This window comes from Sphaeramia orbicularis, chromosome 11 (assembly GCF_902148855.1).
Source record: "Sphaeramia orbicularis chromosome 11, fSphaOr1.1, whole genome shotgun sequence".
Classification (NCBI taxonomy): Eukaryota; Metazoa; Chordata; class Actinopteri; order Kurtiformes; family Apogonidae; genus Sphaeramia; species Sphaeramia orbicularis.
The window spans coordinates 27,985,468-28,004,552 of NC_043967.1; the positions used below are offsets into that span (position 1 = coordinate 27,985,468).

A 19,085-nucleotide genomic window follows, 5' to 3' on the forward strand; every position below is an offset into this window, starting at 1 on the left:
AAAAATGAAAAATAAAGGGCAATTTTAACAATATCATTCACTCACTCTGCATTACAGATCACAGTGGATCTACAAAGGCACAAAAGATTTTGTAACAGGCATAATATTAAAATTGCGGAGACTGGAGTTTTTGACACCCTTGACTGTTAATATCTTCTGTGTGATTTTTGCACTATGCAAATTCATCCTGTGGGCCAGATTGGAAGATTTAATGGACCAGTTTTGGCTCACAGGCCATATGTTTGACACCACTGTCATAGACTGTATATGATCAAACAGACATATTAAACCACACAGTGATAAATAGGTTTGTCTTTTGTTTTGTTTTTTTGTGAGTGGATGAGAAGACCGGGTAAGTCAAAAACAAAACAAAAATAATTATACTGTTATAATTGTTAACCCTTTCATGCATAGTGGTCACTACAGTGGACAGTTATTTTCCAGCTGTTCTCTTGTATATTCATGGGATTTATTGTTTTAGTTCCATGTGAGCCAACACAGTGGACACTTATGCACCATCCCTTACACTATAATTCATACCATTACTGTGACTTTATTGTTCTTGATAAACCTGATCTGCACTAACATGTGTTAAATCAGTTGCTAATTGTTATTAGAGTGTAATTAACAGTTTTCTTAAGCAAAAAGGTTTTTTTTTTTTTTTTTTTTTTTTTGCATATTATCTACATGAAGTTACTAATAACTAGTTTTAGAGTATGTTAAAATGTGAGAAAACATCAGATTAGCTACCTGAAAAATGTTTTCATTTTATAGTTTTCACACAGTATCACTTTCTGATGATGGGTTTTAAATACATGTTTTTTTGCTTTAAAAATTAACCCTTTCATGCATAGTGGTCACTACAGTGGACAGCTATTCTACAGCTGTTCTCTTGTATATTCATGGATTTTGTTGTTTTACTTGCATATCAACCAACACAGTGGAGGCTTATGCAGCACCCCATACATTATAATTCATACCATTATTGTTCTTGTTCTTGCTAAACCTGATCTGCAGTAACATATTTGAGTGTAATTCAATTGCTAATTGTTATTAGACTGTAATTTAAATTTCTTTTAAAACATTTTTTTTTTTTTTTGTTGCATATTATCTGAGTGAGTAATAACTGGTATTATAGTATGTTAAAATGTGAGGAAACATCAGATTCACAGCATTAAAATGATTTTATTTCATAGTTTTCACACAGTTTGTCAGTAAATACATGTTTCTTTGCTTCAAAAATTAAACGCACGGTGTCCAAGCTAAGTGGATATTTGTGTAACTCCGTGAAAAATAGATTCATAAAAAAATTTCAATCACATTGTTTTTTTCATGCCCAAAGAGGAATAAAAACATTCAGGAAAAAAAAATCTTGATTTAGGTAATCATAATTCATGCAAGAAAGGGTTAAATGCATGGTGTCCAACTGAGTGGCCATTTTTGTAACTCCATGAAAAATAGGTTTCATAAAAAAATTTCAATTGCATTGTTTTTTTCATGCCTAAACAGGAATAAAAACACTCAGGAAAAAACTCAAGGTTCTCATCATTCATGCATGAAAAGGTTATGTATGTATGTATTTCTGTATGTATTTATTTATTTATTTGCCAAAATTCACTATTATTACAAAACATTAAAATACATTGTTTAGGCCCATTTTTAAAAACACAGCTCTAGAATGCTTTAGAACTGATTCTGAGGGACAATGATTACATGGTGAACTAGTTACATCTATAGTGTTATTCCATTATCACCACTAACCATTGGGTCATCCACGGACATAATGAAATGGATGTAGTGTCATTAACGGATTACCATTTGCTGGACAGCTATACATGACTCTCCTAACTCCTTCATTCAGTTCCAGTGCACTGCTTTGTGGTTCCCGTCCAGACAGCGGCCGCAGACGGTGCCTCGGCGGTCCTGGGTTTGTAAACTTGGCCCCTCCCATTCAGGCGCTTCGGCGTCTGTGATTGGTTAAACGGTCTCAGTGGGCGTTCTGTGCTGCAAGAGAGAGGAACCGGTGGGCACGAAACAGTGTAATTGGTGTAAAATGGCGCTGTCGCAAGGAACAAAGAAAAAAGTTTGCTATTACTATGACGGTAAGTATTCGCTTTGTATACTCTATGTTTCATCATTTTGAGGTGGTATTTTAGGGCTCGTGGTGTTTCGGGGTATCTGGATGCATTTCTTTGTAAAGTGTGTCGGACGGCTAAGCTAACCGGTGCTAGCGTTAGCATCCTCAACTGGCTAAATAGCCTGCTGTAGCTATTTGATGTAGCTAGCTGTTAGCTTGAAACTGCATGCAAGATGTCTAGAGTGTGTGCATCTCTGGAAAGGTGTCCCGTAACCAGAGCGTGTCCACTTGTTCCTGGTATCAGTTAACTGTATTGTGAAGTGTGCTCGTTAGCTAATACGGTCACTGAGCTCACAGACTAACCAGCCGGCGCTAATCTCCACGACGTGCGTCTGAACTTGCTAATAACTTCTGAGAAGTGGTGTCCGATGCAGCGGCCACCCGGGGGTAAATTTAATAAAACATAACAGTTTCAGGAAGTGTGGAGCGTTACATATAATTTTCACTGTATAGTGAAGTGTTGTATTTGACAAGATATTCAAGTAGAATGCTGAAAAAGTTCACATTTCTGAAGCCGGGCTGAATATATTGAGGGAATTTCGATACCGTCCAGAGAAATAAATGAAAATCTCCGTAAATTATGTCTTCATCTGTGATCTACAGTTGTGTCTGAGTTAGTAATGAATTCTGTCTTACACAAATTGTGGAAAGATTAACTAAGCAATTAATTTGGAAAAATCCATTTGGAAGATTGTGAAGCACGGCCCTAAATACCCCTACAATAACTTACTTTATGAACTGGATTATATGAATGAATGTGCAGATTTGGCATTAACTTATTTTTAGACAATTACAATGTAAAGTTATAAATATGCCTGGTATACATGACCTGCTTTTGGTCTTAGGTGATGTGGGGAACTACTACTATGGCCAGGGCCATCCCATGAAGCCCCACAGGATTCGCATGACCCACAACCTCCTCCTCAACTATGGCCTGTACAGGAAAATGGAGATCTACGTGAGTCATACCTCACCATACACTACATCGCTGCTCCCTGTAACATTATGTCACTTGAGATCTAGTCACAGTAATGTCTGCTTTCTGTTGATAGTCCCTAGTTTTCATACACTTTGGTTTTCAGTGATGATCCATGAATAGAGCAGTGTACTCAACTTTCTTTATCATGTTTGTGCGTTTCCAGAGACCACACAAAGCCAGTGGTGAAGAGATGACAAAGTACCACAGTGATGACTATATAAAGTTCCTCAGGTCCATTCGACCAGACAACATGTCAGAGTACAGCAAGCAGATGCAGAGATGTAAGCCTCAGTTTATTTTCATCTGTTGATGTAAAACTAAAAATTCTACCAGTACAGTCATGTTGAACATTTCTCTTCTGTGCCTTCTCTTACAGTCAATGTTGGAGAGGACTGTCCAGTGTTTGATGGCCTGTTTGAATTTTGTCAGCTCTCAACGGGTGGATCTGTTGGTACGTAATTACTAGCATATTACCCATAATCCTCCAGGTGATCTGTTTTGATGCAGTCATGGCATATGTAATATAATGTACAGGGTCAGATCCATAAATAACCCTGTTCCTCAAAGGCAGTTGTTTGGAATCTACCTAATCTCAAGCCAGGTTTTTGTGTTTCAACAGCCAAAAATCACTCTTTATGATGAAAACCGGTACCAGAGCAGCACCATTTTGCTTGATCTGGGATTATAGCTACTAATTAGATCAAATAAAATTTAGCTGTAGTATATAGTAACAAAATGTCCAGATGGAAGCATTAAAAGATCATACATTTTATAAACTTTAGATCTTTAAACCTTTAATTAGTTTTAAATTAGAATTTTCTTGTTTTTATTTGACGCAAACATATTATCTGTTTTTGTTCATCTATCCATCTTTAAACACTCAGTGTGTACTTTCTACCAGTAGGTGTTTGTCAATGAAAACGATTCCAAAATACATTTGATGCTGCTTATTTCTGACTGAACTTAAATAATTTATCATAATGTAAATAAGGCCTGAATGAATGCATCCCTGACTTTGAGAAACCCTTCGTAACTGTGCCATCTTGTGCTCCAGCTGGGGCAGTGAAACTGAACAAGCAGCAAACAGACATCGCTATCAACTGGGCTGGTGGACTTCATCACGCCAAGAAATCAGAGGCCTCTGGTTTCTGCTATGTCAATGACATTGTCCTGGCAATCCTTGAACTGCTTAAGTAAGTCAAGTACCGGTTCTGCCTTCTCTTTGTATTTGTTAGTTTACTTGTGTCGAAATACAGTTTAATGTAAATTGCCTTTATCTCTACAAAATATTAACTTCTGCTTTCTATTACTTAGTATCATTTTAATCTGTGTGACTTTTTGGCCTGTTGGATTTACATTTATGTGGTTTTGAGTAGGATGATACATGCGATAGAACTGTCTTTTCATACCCAGATTGGATTGTTTTTCAACCAGGATGTGCGTCATCATCATCATCTCATGGCTGGTGTGTATATTTACATCTGTCCTGACCCATGGAGTTTTAATGTGTTTTCTATCCTGTGCAGATACCATCAGAGGGTGTTATACATTGACATTGACATCCACCACGGTGATGGAGTTGAGGAGGCGTTCTACACCACAGACAGGGTCATGACCGTCTCTTTTCACAAGTATGGGGAGTACTTCCCTGGAACAGGCGATTTGAGGGTTAGTTATGTTTTTCCTCATTGTTTGGATAAAAAAATCAGTCTGTATTTATGAAAGTACAGCCCAATGTAATATGTGAAATATGTGCAGGACATTGGAGCTGGAAAAGGGAAATACTATGCAGTGAACTACCCACTGAGAGACGGGATCGATGATGAGTCCTACGAAGCCATCTTCAAACCAGTACATCATTCTCTCATCCTCGTTGCACTGATTTTGTCATTAGATGTAGAAGAGTAAACATATGTGATACCTGATGAAAACAGAGTGATATGGAATGTCATGTGGGTCCTGTCTTTTGAGTGAGGTCCTCATCATGTGTGTTTATGTTAGATCATGTCCAAAGTGATGGAGATGTACCAGCCGAGTGCTGTGGTCCTCCAGTGTGGAGCAGATTCCCTCTCTGGAGATCGACTGGGCTGCTTCAACCTCACCATCAAAGGTATGAACACGTCGCACTCATAGGACAACTCAGCCACTTAGTGTGTAGTGTGGATATTTTCATGTGTGTGTTTACTGTCCCAGGTCATGCTAAATGTGTGGAGTACATCAAAAGTTTCAACCTGCCCCTGCTGATGCTGGGCGGAGGTGGCTACACTATTCGGAATGTGGCCCGATGCTGGACCTATGAAACTGCGGTTGCTTTGGACTGCTCCATCCCCAACGAGCTGCCCTACAATGACTACTTTGAGTACTTCGGACCCGACTTCAAGCTGCACATCAGCCCGTCCAACATGACCAACCAGAACACCAATGAGTACCTGGAGAAGATCAAGCAGCGCCTGTTTGAAAACCTGCGCATGCTGCCACACGCCCCCGGGGTCCAGATGCAGGCGATCCCAGAGGACGCCCCCCACCCAGACAGCGGAGACGAGGATGAGGAGGACCCCGACAAACGAGTCTCCAGTAAGAAGAGATGACTTGCGCAGAGATTCTCAAAGCATTTCTCTGTCCTCAGCATGTAACTAATGTGATGGCGATATTCTGTTTCAGTCCGCGCCCATGACAAGAGGATAGCCTGCGAGGAGGAGTTTTCTGACTCTGAGGATGAGGCGGAGGGGCAGGGAGGAGGACGCAGGAACGCAGCTAATCACAAGAAGGCTAAACGAGTGAAGAAGGAGGAGGAGAAGGAAGGAGAAGAAAAGAAAGGTGAGAACATTCAGGCCTTAGTGCACTTTGTAGTATTGAAGTATTTGTTAATCAAAAAGAAACAGGGTTTCTGCAGGTCATTAAATAGATTTTGTGAAAATTAAGGCCTTAAACGGCATTAAATTAAAAGCATTTAATTTGATGTCCAGAGGCATTAAAAAATTAAATGCACTTGATGGGGAAAAAAAAGAATTGTTATTCATGACTTATTTTGTTTATATAATCATTTAATCATTTTGATCGGAAGTATAGTGTGATGATTGACAGGCGGAACCCTTTAATTGGCTATTGTTTATGGCCAATACACAAAGGCACAACACCGAATGCTTGGAATGCAGCATTCTGTGATCGTGCTCATGCTGTGGTGAAAGAGAGGAGGGAATATTAGCAAATGTCAGAAAAATGGGAAAATGCGAGTTTCAGCAGAAGTGATTGGAGGAAGAACTATTCAGAACCTGGTTAAAACCTGTCGACTTAAAGCCTGCTTAAAGCCTGTCGAAAAGGGCTTTAAATTAGATTTGCTGATACCTGCAGAAACCCTGAGAGAAGAAGTGGCATTAGAAGAAATATTTTGGTCTTTTATTTCTGACCTCATTAGTTTTGGTATCTGTGTGTAAACTGTCATCCTCTGTAACAGTGATGTAGTATCAATCACGTCATTGTAAGCAGATCATCTGTTGTAACTACTTTATGATTAGCATAAAAAACCCACTGTCTCTAGAATCACAGTCACTTTACCTTTTCATTGTTTGCTCAGCACAGGAAACCCCTGCTTTCACATTCAATCAGACGCCTTCCACTGAGTAGAATACAGTTCTCATTTTTAGTCACATCAGTTTCACAACCTAACTTGGTGCAGCCTGTGCCCTTTGTTCAGGCTACTGTTTACTCTAAACAGGGTTCCCACAGGGTCTTACAAAATCTTGAATTTACCAATCTGCATTTAATACCTTAAAAAAAGTCTTTAAATGGTATTAAATGTGATACGGTAGGTCTTAAGTTATGTTGCCATGTACTGCCATAAATGTTTTTAAATGTGTCTGGGAAATGTCCAAACTGCAAAGACAGTAACGTTAGTCTACTCAGTTCCAGCCCGACAATTTATATTGTAATTAGGAACCAATTATCGCTAACTTTGCAGCCCCCAGTGAGAAATGATTTGGAACGGTGGGAATTAAGGCATTGGAGTAAATACTTTCTCCTAAATTCCAGGAGTCACGAATTTTTGCCAGTATGTCTATAAAATAGGCATTAAATCCTGTTCTAAGTAGTTTTTAAAAGTCTTTAATTTAACTTGTTGAAACCTGTGGGAACCCTGTTTAAAACTTAGAGTTGTATGTTTGACTCCACTGCAGAAAAATAAAACCAATCTGACCCCAGCCACAATGTTAACATAAAGACTTTTTCTTCTCTAGTTTTTAATCATTCTTGTTTCTTTTCCTCCTAGAAGTGAAAGAGGAAGAGAAGGAGGAGGAGAAAATGGATACATCAGGGTAAGGGAACTCAAGATCCATATTAATAAATTAAACAAAACTGAGATTGAATCTGCAACACAAACATCACATCCGTGGTCTGTGTCTGTTTCAGTTTTTGCGTAAACCCCGCATTTCTTTGCGTTTCAGACCAAAAGAAGAGGCAAAGGCAACTTGAGAGCCGACGCAGGGATAAACTGATAACCGTACTGTTCCTCAATTCTTCTACTTCATCGATAGGACTTTTTGTACTGTTTTATCACGCACTCTTATCGGCAAACCTTGTTCACACTGGATCCTTTGCATTTGTTTGGAAGCTTCCAATTGCTCCCAAGACTCTGTTTTACACCAGGCCCACGTGGAGCTCTGCGTATGGAAAACGAATGCCATAAACCCTCAGATGCTGCTGTGTGAACCAGGCTTGTGCATTAAGATGAAAGCCGCCCAGACCGATACTGTTCCTATCATAGTATTTCAGATTCGGGGCCAACGGTAAAACCCCTGCAGAGTCTTAGCCGCTTTGTGTAGTGTTCACATGCAAAAGGCTTCTTTATTTAGTCTGTTTTTAAACACCTATTTATGAAACTGTTAGAATAACCAGCGCTGGGGCCCGTCTGGTTGGCTGTTAATTTATCAGTAAATGCATGTTGAGACTCCTCGCCTTTAGCATGTACATATTAGTCCCTTTGCAGACAGACCCCGACTGCCCTGTAACTTATTTTAAACCATGAATACAGTCTGTCCCTGAGCCCCTCGTCTTCCTCTGAATATCCACTCCTAGCCCCTCCTCTTCTTCTTCGTCCTTTCCCTGCAGAGTTTGGATGTCGAGTATGAATGAATGTGTGATTTACGTTGGGAAGTGTGACTTGTTTTAGACATTTTGTATCGTTATACGTTAAAGCTGGAGCTGCCGCTGCTAAACGACACTCCACATGTGTTGTTTGGAGTTCTATCCTTGTGAAATGTGCATTATCTTGAAATTTGTTATAAAAAAAATAAAGAAATTATCCTCAGTTTTTGTAGTTTTTATACAGATGATTGATAGGATTTGGTTTTTAGCAGGGGTGTTTCACTCATTTTAGTTCAGGGGCCACATTCAGCCTAGTATGATATAAAGTGGGCCAGACCAGTAAAAAAATATAAATAATAGGATAAGAACTTAGAAATATCAACTCCAAAGTTTTCTCTATATTTTTGAGTGGAAAAAAGTAAAATTCCGTAATTAAAATGTTTACATCTACGAACCGTACTTGAACATAACATGAACAAATATGAACCTGGAAATTCTTAAGAAAAATAAGTAATTTTATCAATATTACACCTTAGTTTATCATTTATACATGTGCATCACAACTTACAGATCACAGTGGATCTACAAATACTAAAAACATTTGGTAATAGGCAGAATATTGTTAAAATATTACATACTTAAGACATTTCAGGTTCATATTTTTTGTGAAAAGCCAGTCTGTAAATGTAAAAATTTTTGTGAAATTTTACTTTTTGGACACTAAAACAAAAAGAAAAAAATTGCTTTTTTTCATTATGTATAGGTTATTATGATAGTATTTTACTGGTCTGACCCACTTTAGATTGAACATCCTTGATTGTTAATATCTTCAGGGTAATTTTCACATTTCACAAATCATCCAAACGGCCGGACTGGACCCTTAGGCGGGCCAGATTTGGCCCCAGGGCCGCATGCTTGACACCTGTGGTTTATAGTGAAGGGAGCGGGAGGAGATAGTGTTGCATTAAATCAAATGGTAGGGATTAAGATGAGTGGTGGGTAATTCAGGGAAATGTTATGGTTTTAAGATCTGTAGTTACAATTTGTTTACTTTTATAGCTGCAGAAGAATTTCTGCTTATGAGTACAGGTCAGATCTATTCTTCGGCGTTTCAGTCATTTGGAAAGTGCTAAAATATTTAAACAATCAGAAGTGGGTCATGAGTATCAGCCAGATTTTACAACCAGCCAAAAGACATATTTAGTTCCATTTGTGAAGTATTTGCATGTTTTTAATGTGAAAAATATATCCAACATGCTGATCTAAAACAGCTGAGTTGTAAATTGGGTCATGATTGTCATTTGTAGAAGTGGGTCTCATAAAATTAAAAAAAAAAAAAAGACACAGAAGATGAATAAAGTAACTTTTACTGACTTGTGTTGGAATGGCTCACAACAGAGAAGAACTCATTCTGTTTATTAGCAAGATTAGATTAAATAATGTTCGACAGGAAGGGTGGTGTTCAGTCCAGGTCAGCTGAGCAGAATGGAGATGAGTCTGATCCGATTCAGGACAGTTGGTGCATGTTCTGTTTACAAAATGACTGTAAAAAAAAAAAAAAAACACCTCAGACTGTCGTGGCCGCAATCCCAGACTCCTCTGACCTCTTTTCCTCTGTCTGAACTGACGTGAAGCCGATAGCTGACCTGACTTCAGATCAGTTCAGAGGAAAGGAACGACGAGAGTGGAAATCCCTCCTGACTGGGCTGAGTCCGATGTTAGCTGAAGCTGTGGGGTCAGTCAGGGAGGTCGGTGTGTTTTTTTTTTTTTTTTACGCCTCCAGCTCAAAGTCAAAGTATTGTGGGTCGAAGTAATGAATTCTGACGTATCCGTCCTCTCCTCCGCTGCTGTAACTGTAGACAAACAGCACAAGAACAATCTAAGTACAGCAACCAGCACCTGAAGCATCACAGGCTGGTGTGTGTTTTATGTCATTTTTTACCTTTTGCCATCGGGGTGGAATGCCACACAGTTGATGGGACCGAAATGACCTTTGACCCTGCCGAATTCCTCTTCATAGGCAGCATGGAAAAACCTGGAACAAGCACAAGAGTATAAATCTGTGTAAGTCTGTTGTATCCCAGAATGCACCTTTGTTAACTGTGTGATTAAAACTTGCGGAGCTCTGCTGGTATTTTGGAGGGATCGATGGAAGGTTATTAAGCTAAGACCACAGCTTAAAATAGCAGTGGGGTTTTTTTTATTACTTGAAATAAAGATTAAAGTCATTGGTACAACATGAACTGCAACTACATAAATTGCAATTGTTCATGGGTGGTGGTGAACAAGAATACAATGAATATATTAAAGGCAGGGGTGTCCAAACTTTTTTTAAAGAGGGCCAGATCTGATAATGTGGAGATTGCCAGGGGCCAGTGGTCCCTTCGGATGTTTTTTAAACAGTAAAAATTACATATAAAAGCGCTGTTCTACAACAATTTAATTGTCATTGTCACATTATCATTTTTTTAAAATGGCAATGTAACCAAATCTAGGCCACTCAGGTCTGAACAAATTAAAAAAAAAAAAAAAAAATTCTGCCTTCCTTTCACATCTGGAGTCAGATAACATAGAACAAACTGTGTGGAGTATCTTAAACATCCAAGCTGATAAAAATCTTAACCCCACATTCATTTTAAACATGACTTATATGAGTAATCATTACTCATATATTACTCAGTAATGCAAAGTCTGTTAACATTTCAGATGAAAACATATGACTCTTACTCTTGTCTTTCACAAAATCATTCAGAAAGTAATATTTGTGTCACATCTACAAGTACACAACACCAGCAGTGAATTCATTGAACTCACAGGTTCACATGAAGAGTCACTGTTGTGAGTTTAACCCTTTCATGAACTGTCCACTCCAGTGGACAGTTCTTCTCCAGCTGTTCTCTTGTATATTAATGGGTTTTGTTGTTTTAGTTGGAACTATCAGCCAACACAGTGGACACTTATGCACCATCCCATACACTGTAATTCAGATCATTACTGTAACTTTACTGTTCTTGATAAACCTGATCTGCACTAACATGTCTGAGTGTAAATCAATTGTTATTTGTTAGAAAAGAAGTTTTTTTTTTTTGCATATTATCTCCATGAAGTGAGTAATTACTAGCATTGGAAAATGTTAAAATGTGAGAAGACATCAGATTAGCAGCATTAAAAATGTTCTTATTTCATTGTTTTCATATCACTTTCTGATATTGGGTTTTAAACACGTTTCTTTACTTCAAAAATTAAATGCATGGATATTTTTGTAACTCCAGAGAAAAAAAAAACTCGATCGCATTGTTTTTTTCATGGCTAAACACTGAAGAAAAAATTTTTGACTAAGGTTCTCATAATTCGTGCATGAAAGGGTTAAAGCAGCTTGAATTTGCTTCACTTTTTCGGAGCGCTCACTCCCTTCTAGCTTGTTGTATGCGTTAGCATGTTTTGTCTGCTAGTGTCTCTTTACATTGAATTCCTTAAACAAGGCAACAGTCTCTTGACAAATTAGGCAAACACAATCGCCTCAATTTTCAGTGAAAAAAAATTATAATTTTCCCATCTCTCCTGGAAGCGGCGGCCCTCACTGTCAACTTTGATTTTTTATTTACAGGCGCCGTGGTTAGAAATTAGTGAAAAGGGTTAACGGCGAGGTCAGAGAGCCAGATAGAGTTAGAGTGGTGCTGCCACCATGAGGTGAAAGGAGAAACTGCATTTTGAACCTTTTATGATTCATGTACTCGGTTCAACAGTCCAAGCGGGCCATAAATAATATAATATAAAACCCAAGCTGTGGGCCGTATTAAATCTGACCGCGGGCCGTGATTGGCCCCCGGGCCGGACTTTGGACATGCCTGTATTAAAGGTCTCCTATTGCATAAACAGGGTTTTGTAAATGATATTTGTGATGCATTTGTTTTACATTTTTCTTCTAAAAATCAACTTCCCTCATAATACCAAAAAAAAAGTGAAGTTAAATAAAAAATGCATCTAAAACTCATCAACTCCTCAAATGAAAAAGCGAAACTCAAAAAGCCTTCCATTTGAGGGTGGGTCACATTCCAACCATGAAGACAATGCAGCAGAATTTGTTTTGGAGGACATAAGCCAAAGCCTCCATCTTCACCACAGTCTAATAAATATCTGGACAAAAAGCGCAGGTATGAAAACAGCCCTGAACTCCCTTCAAAAGACCAGACTTTCTAAAACTGACCGACTTCTCTCCGAGGTGAATTCAGACTTACCTCGCCTCAAACTTTCCGATCCTAGTGGAGGTGGTGGTGACCTCCATGGCTTCCTGACCGCCTCCCATCACCACCTGAATCACACACAAAGGTCAAAGGTCAGTGATGGCATACAGGTTACCATGGCGGGTACAGAAAAAGCTATGTATCTGTCAGTTCTTACGTGATCCATGATGGGGGAGATGGCAGCAGAGTTGACGGGTCTCTCTGTCTTGAAGGTCTTTATGTGTTCCAGAGACGTTGAGTCAAACAGCTGCAAACGGGAAGAAACGAAATACAAGTCAGACTCCTTCAACAATGACCTGTGTGTGTGTGTGTCATGTGGTTTAGCTCTGACCTTGGCAGTGTTGTCCTTTGAGGCGCTGATGAACATGGTGAGATCCACTGAGGTCTGGATGTCGTTGATCTGCCTGCTGTGCTCCTTGGCCTTCTTCAGAATCTCTCCAGACTGTTCACATAATTCCACAAAATTACTTTAACGTCTGCCACATCCATACATTAAAAGAGGTGAAAGTTTCCCAATCACTGGAACATAACATTGCATTACGTAGAGAGAAAAGTAAATGATGTTTTTATGTTTGTGTCTGACCTTGGCGCTGAACTGGTTGATCTCTCCGTTCTCGTGGCCAGCGTTGACAAATTCTCCCAGAGGTCCCCACACAGCACTGGTGATCTTTGCGTCATTGCAAGGTATCGACAGGTATGGCTGATTGTCCTCTGCGGATGAAATTTTAAAAAAAGCACACTATAACCACAACATAAAAAACCCAAAAAACACACTGTACTTCAACTGTACTCATCATGTTACCAGCTATGGCTGCTTGTATCATCTAGTCTTTCTTTCAAACACGCAAAGAAACAAAATAAAACATTTAAATGAACAGAATCTGTCCTTGAGTATGAGAAAATCTGAATTTTCATGGTCGAAAAGGAGCAGGAAGAAATATAAACTTACTTAATCCTACCCCTCTAGTTTTAACTAAACTGGTCCTATCACTGTGTTAACCAAACTGTTAACCAATGGACTTCAACTACATCATCAACTGAACTGCACTTGTGGTGTATACTCATGACAGCTCATCTAACCACAACTATTTCACCAAATAAACAGGATGAGCAAACAATGATAAAGATGTTAATGGAGATTCACTTCACATGTGAAGAGAATAGGAGGCGTGTACTTGGCATACACTAACTACCTACTTTACTCACTTAAGGTTAAGGGTTACAGATTAACTCACTTCATTATCCCTTCAGGGAGAATCAGCCTCTACATGTGACCCATCCTGATACACACAGTATCTAACATTACCTTTAGTTTGTAGTACATTAGGAGCAGTGAGCCGCCACTGAAGGCACTCAAAGACCAACTCTAAATCTTCATCAGCACTGTGTTCAAGGGCACTGACAGGAGAATTAACCCATAAAGACTCAAACATCCACCATTAAATAAAATCATCTACTAATCTAAACTGTTTAATATCTGTTGGTCCACTAATCCTATCAATACATGTAAATAATTGGTGTAAAATGCAGTTTGTCATCTTTTCATGGTCAGCAGATATGTTCCTTAATTGATAAGAGAAATTCTGAAAATTATTCTCTTCAAACAAATGAGTGGATTCTGCTGTCTGTTACATTTGCCCGTACAGAAATGGGTCAAAAAGCTTTTAGTTGTTCTGCACCTCATGTATGGAATCAGTTACAGAAAGACTAACTGAATTGATTTCTTTGAGCACTTTTAAATCCAAACTGAGAGTTCTTGAGGCCAATTCCATATCTTGCACTTGCTTTTCTTAATCTGCCTGTACATGCAATTTTTATCATCTGTTTTTGTTAAGTGTGTGTATGTTGTATGTATTCTTGTAACTATGTGTTGCGTTGCTGCTGCCTATCTTGGCCAGGACACCCTTGTAAAAGAGGTTCTTAATCTCAATGGGACATTTCCTGGTTAAATAAAGGTTAAATAAAATAAAATAAATAAAATGACCTATTTGGATGTTCAGAGGCTCTGTAGTTACCATGGAAACACCGTCATCTTCTATAACATTGATTTACCAGTAAAACCCATGGAGTTGGATCAATGACAGTGGATGGACACACTTGGTTTATGTTCATTTAATGCCATCTTTGCTGAAAAAGTAACTTTCTCTTTAGTTTTCTCTGTTGTGATATAATAATTCTCAACTTTAATTTGAGCTTTTAAGAGCACCTACATGATCACTGAATTAAATATAGGAAAATATACAGGGTGGGGAAGCAAAATTTACAATGAACATTTAGTTGTTTTTTCTCAGCAGGCACTGCGTCAATTGTTTTGAAACCAAACATATATTGATGTCATAATCATACCTAACACTATTATCCATACCTTTTCAGAAGCTTTTGCCCATATGAGTAATCAGGAAAGCAAACGTCAAAGAGTGTGTGATTTGCTGAATGCACTCGTCACACCAAAGGAGATTTCAAAAATAGTTGGAGTGTCCATAAAGACTGTTTATAATGTAAAGAAGAGAATGACTATGAGCAAAACTATTACGAGAAAGTCTGGAAGATACTATTAAAGAAGAATGGGAGAAGTTGTCACCCGAATATTTGAGGAACACTTGCGCAAGTTTCAGGAAGTGTGTGAAGGCAGTTATTGAGAAAGAAGGAGGACACATAGAATAAAAACATTTTCTATTATGTAAATTTTCTTGTGGCAAATAAATTCTCATGACTTTCAATAAATTAATTGGTCATACACTGTCTTTCCATCCCTGCCTCAAAATATTGTAAATTTTGCTTCCCCACCCTGTACATGATCATCACAGAAAAAAATGCAAAATACAGAGGATAATATTATAATAAATGGTCAGAAATCATTTCAGAAAAGTTAAATTGACAAAAAAAATCATTTGGGAACTGTCATATAAAGTAGCACTGGGTCTTTATGGGTTAATATAGAACTTCCTTACTAGGTTAATAAACTAAATACTAAATGTAAACTCACTAAAATGTAGGTTGTTATTATAGAAACAGCCTAGATTTTGACCCCAGGCCTGCTCCTGATTAGCATTATTATTTACACTCAGTCTTAGTGGTTTAAGCCTAGTTGCATCTACTATAACTATTAGGTCAGAATCAGAACCCGTAACCCAGACTAGTTGTAAATCCTGTTAGTAAAACCAGTACTTTCGTTATACAAGTATGGAAGTCCATCCCCGCCAAACTAATACACTTATGACGTTTGATGTACCGATCTGCTGTGGATCCCTCAGGTCAAAGAAGTTCAAGTAGCACTGGTAGCCCATCTGTTTGTCTGTGGAGAACATGATGATGTTTCCGCTGAAGTCGAAGCCACATGTTCTGACGGCGGAGTTGGTGTTTAGCAGAGCCAGCTGTTTACCTGAGAGGCACACAACACAGGCAGAGGTTAATACAGTCTGGAATGACAACATCTGCAAAGGATAATTGACATTTTCATCCTTCTGGAAATTATTTGACCTAAAACACAATCACATACCAGTCTCACAGTCCCACAGTCTGCAGCTGTTGTCTGCAGATCCCGTCAACACGTTCTTAGTGTCCCCTGAAACAGTGAGTTAAGGAAGACAACGCCAACACACACTCCAGTCTGTACAATATTCAGACTTAAAAACCATTTTCTCGTCACTTTTTGGGAGCAAGGATACAGTCACAGTCGACACACCACACTGCTCCTGTGTGTCCATTGTAGGTTCCGAGCCTTTCACCGTTCACAGAGTACCACACATTGGCGACCTGCAATCCAACATTATAATACATGTTCAGACTCATAATGTGATGATGTTGATCTGAAACGACATGTATAAGACCGTAATGTTCTCTCCCTAGTCTTAAACTGATACGTAAAACAAAATTAAACATGACTTCCATTAGGAACCACACTGCCAAGTTACTAAAAGGACTGGATTTGCTTTGAATACATAAATACACCAGTGTTTCTTTCATTTATACAAAGAAAATTGTGCCAAATCTCCAAAAATTACTTCTATACTACAGATACAGGGTGGGGAAGCAAAATTTACAATATTTGGAGGCAGGGATTGAAAGACAGTGTATGACCAATTAGTTTATTGAAAGTCATGAGAATTTATTTGCCACAAGAAAATTGACATAATAGAAAATGTTTTAATTCTATGTGTCCTCCTTCTTTCTCAATAACTGCCTTCACACGCTTCCTGAAACTTGCGCAAGTGTTCCTCAAATATTCGGGTGACAACTTCTCCCATTCTTCTTTAATAGTATCTTCCAGACTTTCTCGTAATAGTTTTGCTCATAGTCATTCTCTTCTTTCCATTATAAACAGTCTTTATGGACACTCCAACTATTTTTGAAATCTCCTTTGGTGTGACGAGTGCATTCAGCAAATCACACACTCTTTGACGTTTGCTTTCCTGATTACTCATATGGGCAAAAGTTTCTGAAAAGGTATGGATAATAGTGTTAGGTATGATTATGACATCAATATATGTTTGGTTTCAAAACAATTGAGGTAGTGCCTGCTGAGAAAAAACAACTAAATGTTCATTGTAAATTTTGCTTCCCCACCCTGTATGTAATTTACAACTGTTTAAGCCTTGAGACTTATTACTGGTTATACATATAAAAGAGCAGACTAGATAATATGGACATGTGCAAAGAAGGATTGGGCTGTTTGCAAATCAACACTAGAAAATTAATTTTACATTGGATACAACCCCTGAAACTCAGTAATTTATTTGTGAATCAACATAAGCTATTAATTGCACTTTATATAACACTGAACCAGACACAGATGTTTAGGGCGTCACTGCCCTTCCTCATCTGTATTTTGAAAGAAGCTGAAATTATTATTTCTTTTTTATTAAAGAATTGTTTTTCTCCATAGCTTGTAAAAAATGTGTGCTGATTTTGAGTTGTTTATTTTTACGTATAGGTGCATAAAACCTCATAATATTCAGTAAAACCAAAATTACAAGAAAAACATATTGGAGTGTGAGTAAGAAGCAAGTGAAAAAACCTGGGAAGCCTCAAAACACACACAAGTTCATTCATTAACTAACTACTGATCTGGAAGAAAAAACTGAGCTGCTACAGACTTTCATCTGGTTTTACTGTATTCTACTTATCCCGTAACACTTTTGGTGCTGACTGATACAAATACAGTGACTATTTTAACAGGATTTTGTTGTCGATTTGTCAGTATCTATAATAACGCTCTGTTCTCTACTTGTGAATGAGTGCCACCAACAAGGGCTCGTGGAGTTGCATTAAATTCCCAGAGGAGGTAACTGCTGAATGAATGAATAACTCACAGTGTCTTTGGCGACAGAGAAGAGCAGGTCTCCTTCCCTGTTGTACTTGATTTGAGTGATGGACCTCTCATGGCCCTGAAGCAAGATAGGTTTCTGTGGAACAAAGAGTAAGCATCAGTATATGAGTTCTGTAAAGACTTAAGGCTAACAACAGTACAGTGACACAACACAAACACAAGTTAAGATAATAACAAAGATGACATACACTGTCGTTTCATGGTAAGGTTATTAACATGACGTACTTATGTCGCCTTAAAAACACGCAACAGTGCAGCCTTGCTGGGTGTAAGGGAAAACATCTAACATTACTTGAAGCTAACATTAGCTATCATCTGTTAACGCTGGCTAGCCGGAAAGCTAAGCTAGCTCTTCCCGCGGTAGACTGCGTAACTAAACTAGAGTACGGGGCCTCTGTGCAATAAACAGTATCATGTACATTAACAATCACTGAACAAACAATATACACACCATGTCGGTCAACTAAACGATGCCACTTGGTCCAGGTTATGATGTACGACTCCCGTGAAGAGAGAAAAGATGATAACTCGTGTTACAGCCGCCGGAGCCTTAGCGGAAAAGGGACGTAATGACGTAATTTCGGCGTCAAACTGCATGACACGACCAGTGACAGCGCCCCCTATTGACCGGAAGACCACAGTAGGTAGCCTATAGGACACTCTAGTGCAGGGGATGAATATTTCCCTGGTTTACAAAATAAAAATGACATTTTGTTCAAATTCGACAAAAGTACAATTTCAAAGCTAAGAACAATGTATTTATCCTTTCCTATAGCTCCCAAAGCCAAAGAAACACACTTCAAAATAATGAGTGATATCTACCCATCAAAAGAGTTACTTAGACTTTGTTTCAGTGTACAGGATAACAGTTGTACATTCTGCAATACCGATACTGAAACAACAGACCATTTATTTTTCTCTTGTCGTATGGTGCAAGTGTTTTGGACAGAATTACAAAATTGGTTAAAAGAAATATTTCCTTCATCTACGTATCATTTTACAAGAGATGACATAACATTTGGTGTTCTGGTAAATAACAAAAAAGAAGAACTCTGTATTAATGTGATTTTATGTTTTGCTAAATTCTGTATTTACAAAAGCAAATGTCAAAAATGCCCACCCAACTTTTGTGTTTTCAAAAATGAACTCAAACTGTATATGAAATCATTAAAATGTATGAAAAGACCCAATGCTGTAAAACTTCACTCTTATTTATGTGACATTCCCCTGGACTCAAATGAACAATGAACTAACCTCCCCTTGCAGACTGATTTTGTTTCTTTTTTTTCTCTCTCTCTCTTTCTTGAAATTTAATTG

At 38.3% G+C, this 19,085-nt stretch overlaps 2 protein-coding genes across 2 annotated transcripts; one reads left to right on the forward strand and one right to left on the reverse strand.

The window, feature by feature from the left end:
- Positions 1-1,994: 1,994 nt before the first annotated feature.
- On the forward strand, positions 1,995-8,418 carry LOC115428388 (probable histone deacetylase 1-B). The gene is made up of 12 exons (XM_030147416.1): positions 1,995-2,102; positions 2,983-3,095; positions 3,280-3,397; positions 3,493-3,567; positions 4,171-4,309; positions 4,643-4,784; positions 4,875-4,967; positions 5,118-5,226; positions 5,310-5,690; positions 5,778-5,933; positions 7,381-7,426; positions 7,556-8,418. Exons 1-12 carry the CDS (start codon positions 2,054-2,056, stop codon positions 7,581-7,583), a joined length of 1,449 nt encoding a protein of 482 aa, XP_030003276.1. The 5' UTR covers positions 1,995-2,053; the 3' UTR covers positions 7,584-8,418.
- Positions 8,419-9,545: 1,127 nt separating this feature from the next.
- eif3i (eukaryotic translation initiation factor 3, subunit I) lies at positions 9,546-18,357 on the reverse strand. The gene is made up of 11 exons (XM_030147417.1): positions 18,220-18,357; positions 17,752-17,844; positions 16,108-16,195; positions 15,939-16,004; positions 15,672-15,821; positions 13,023-13,150; positions 12,771-12,881; positions 12,597-12,686; positions 12,434-12,507; positions 10,138-10,230; positions 9,546-10,048 (listed from the first exon to the last, which is right to left on the reverse strand). The coding sequence occupies exons 1-11, from the start codon at positions 18,220-18,222 to the stop codon at positions 9,967-9,969; spliced, it is 978 nt and encodes a 325-aa protein (XP_030003277.1). The 5' UTR covers positions 18,223-18,357; the 3' UTR covers positions 9,546-9,966.
- Positions 18,358-19,085: the final 728 nt, after the last annotated feature.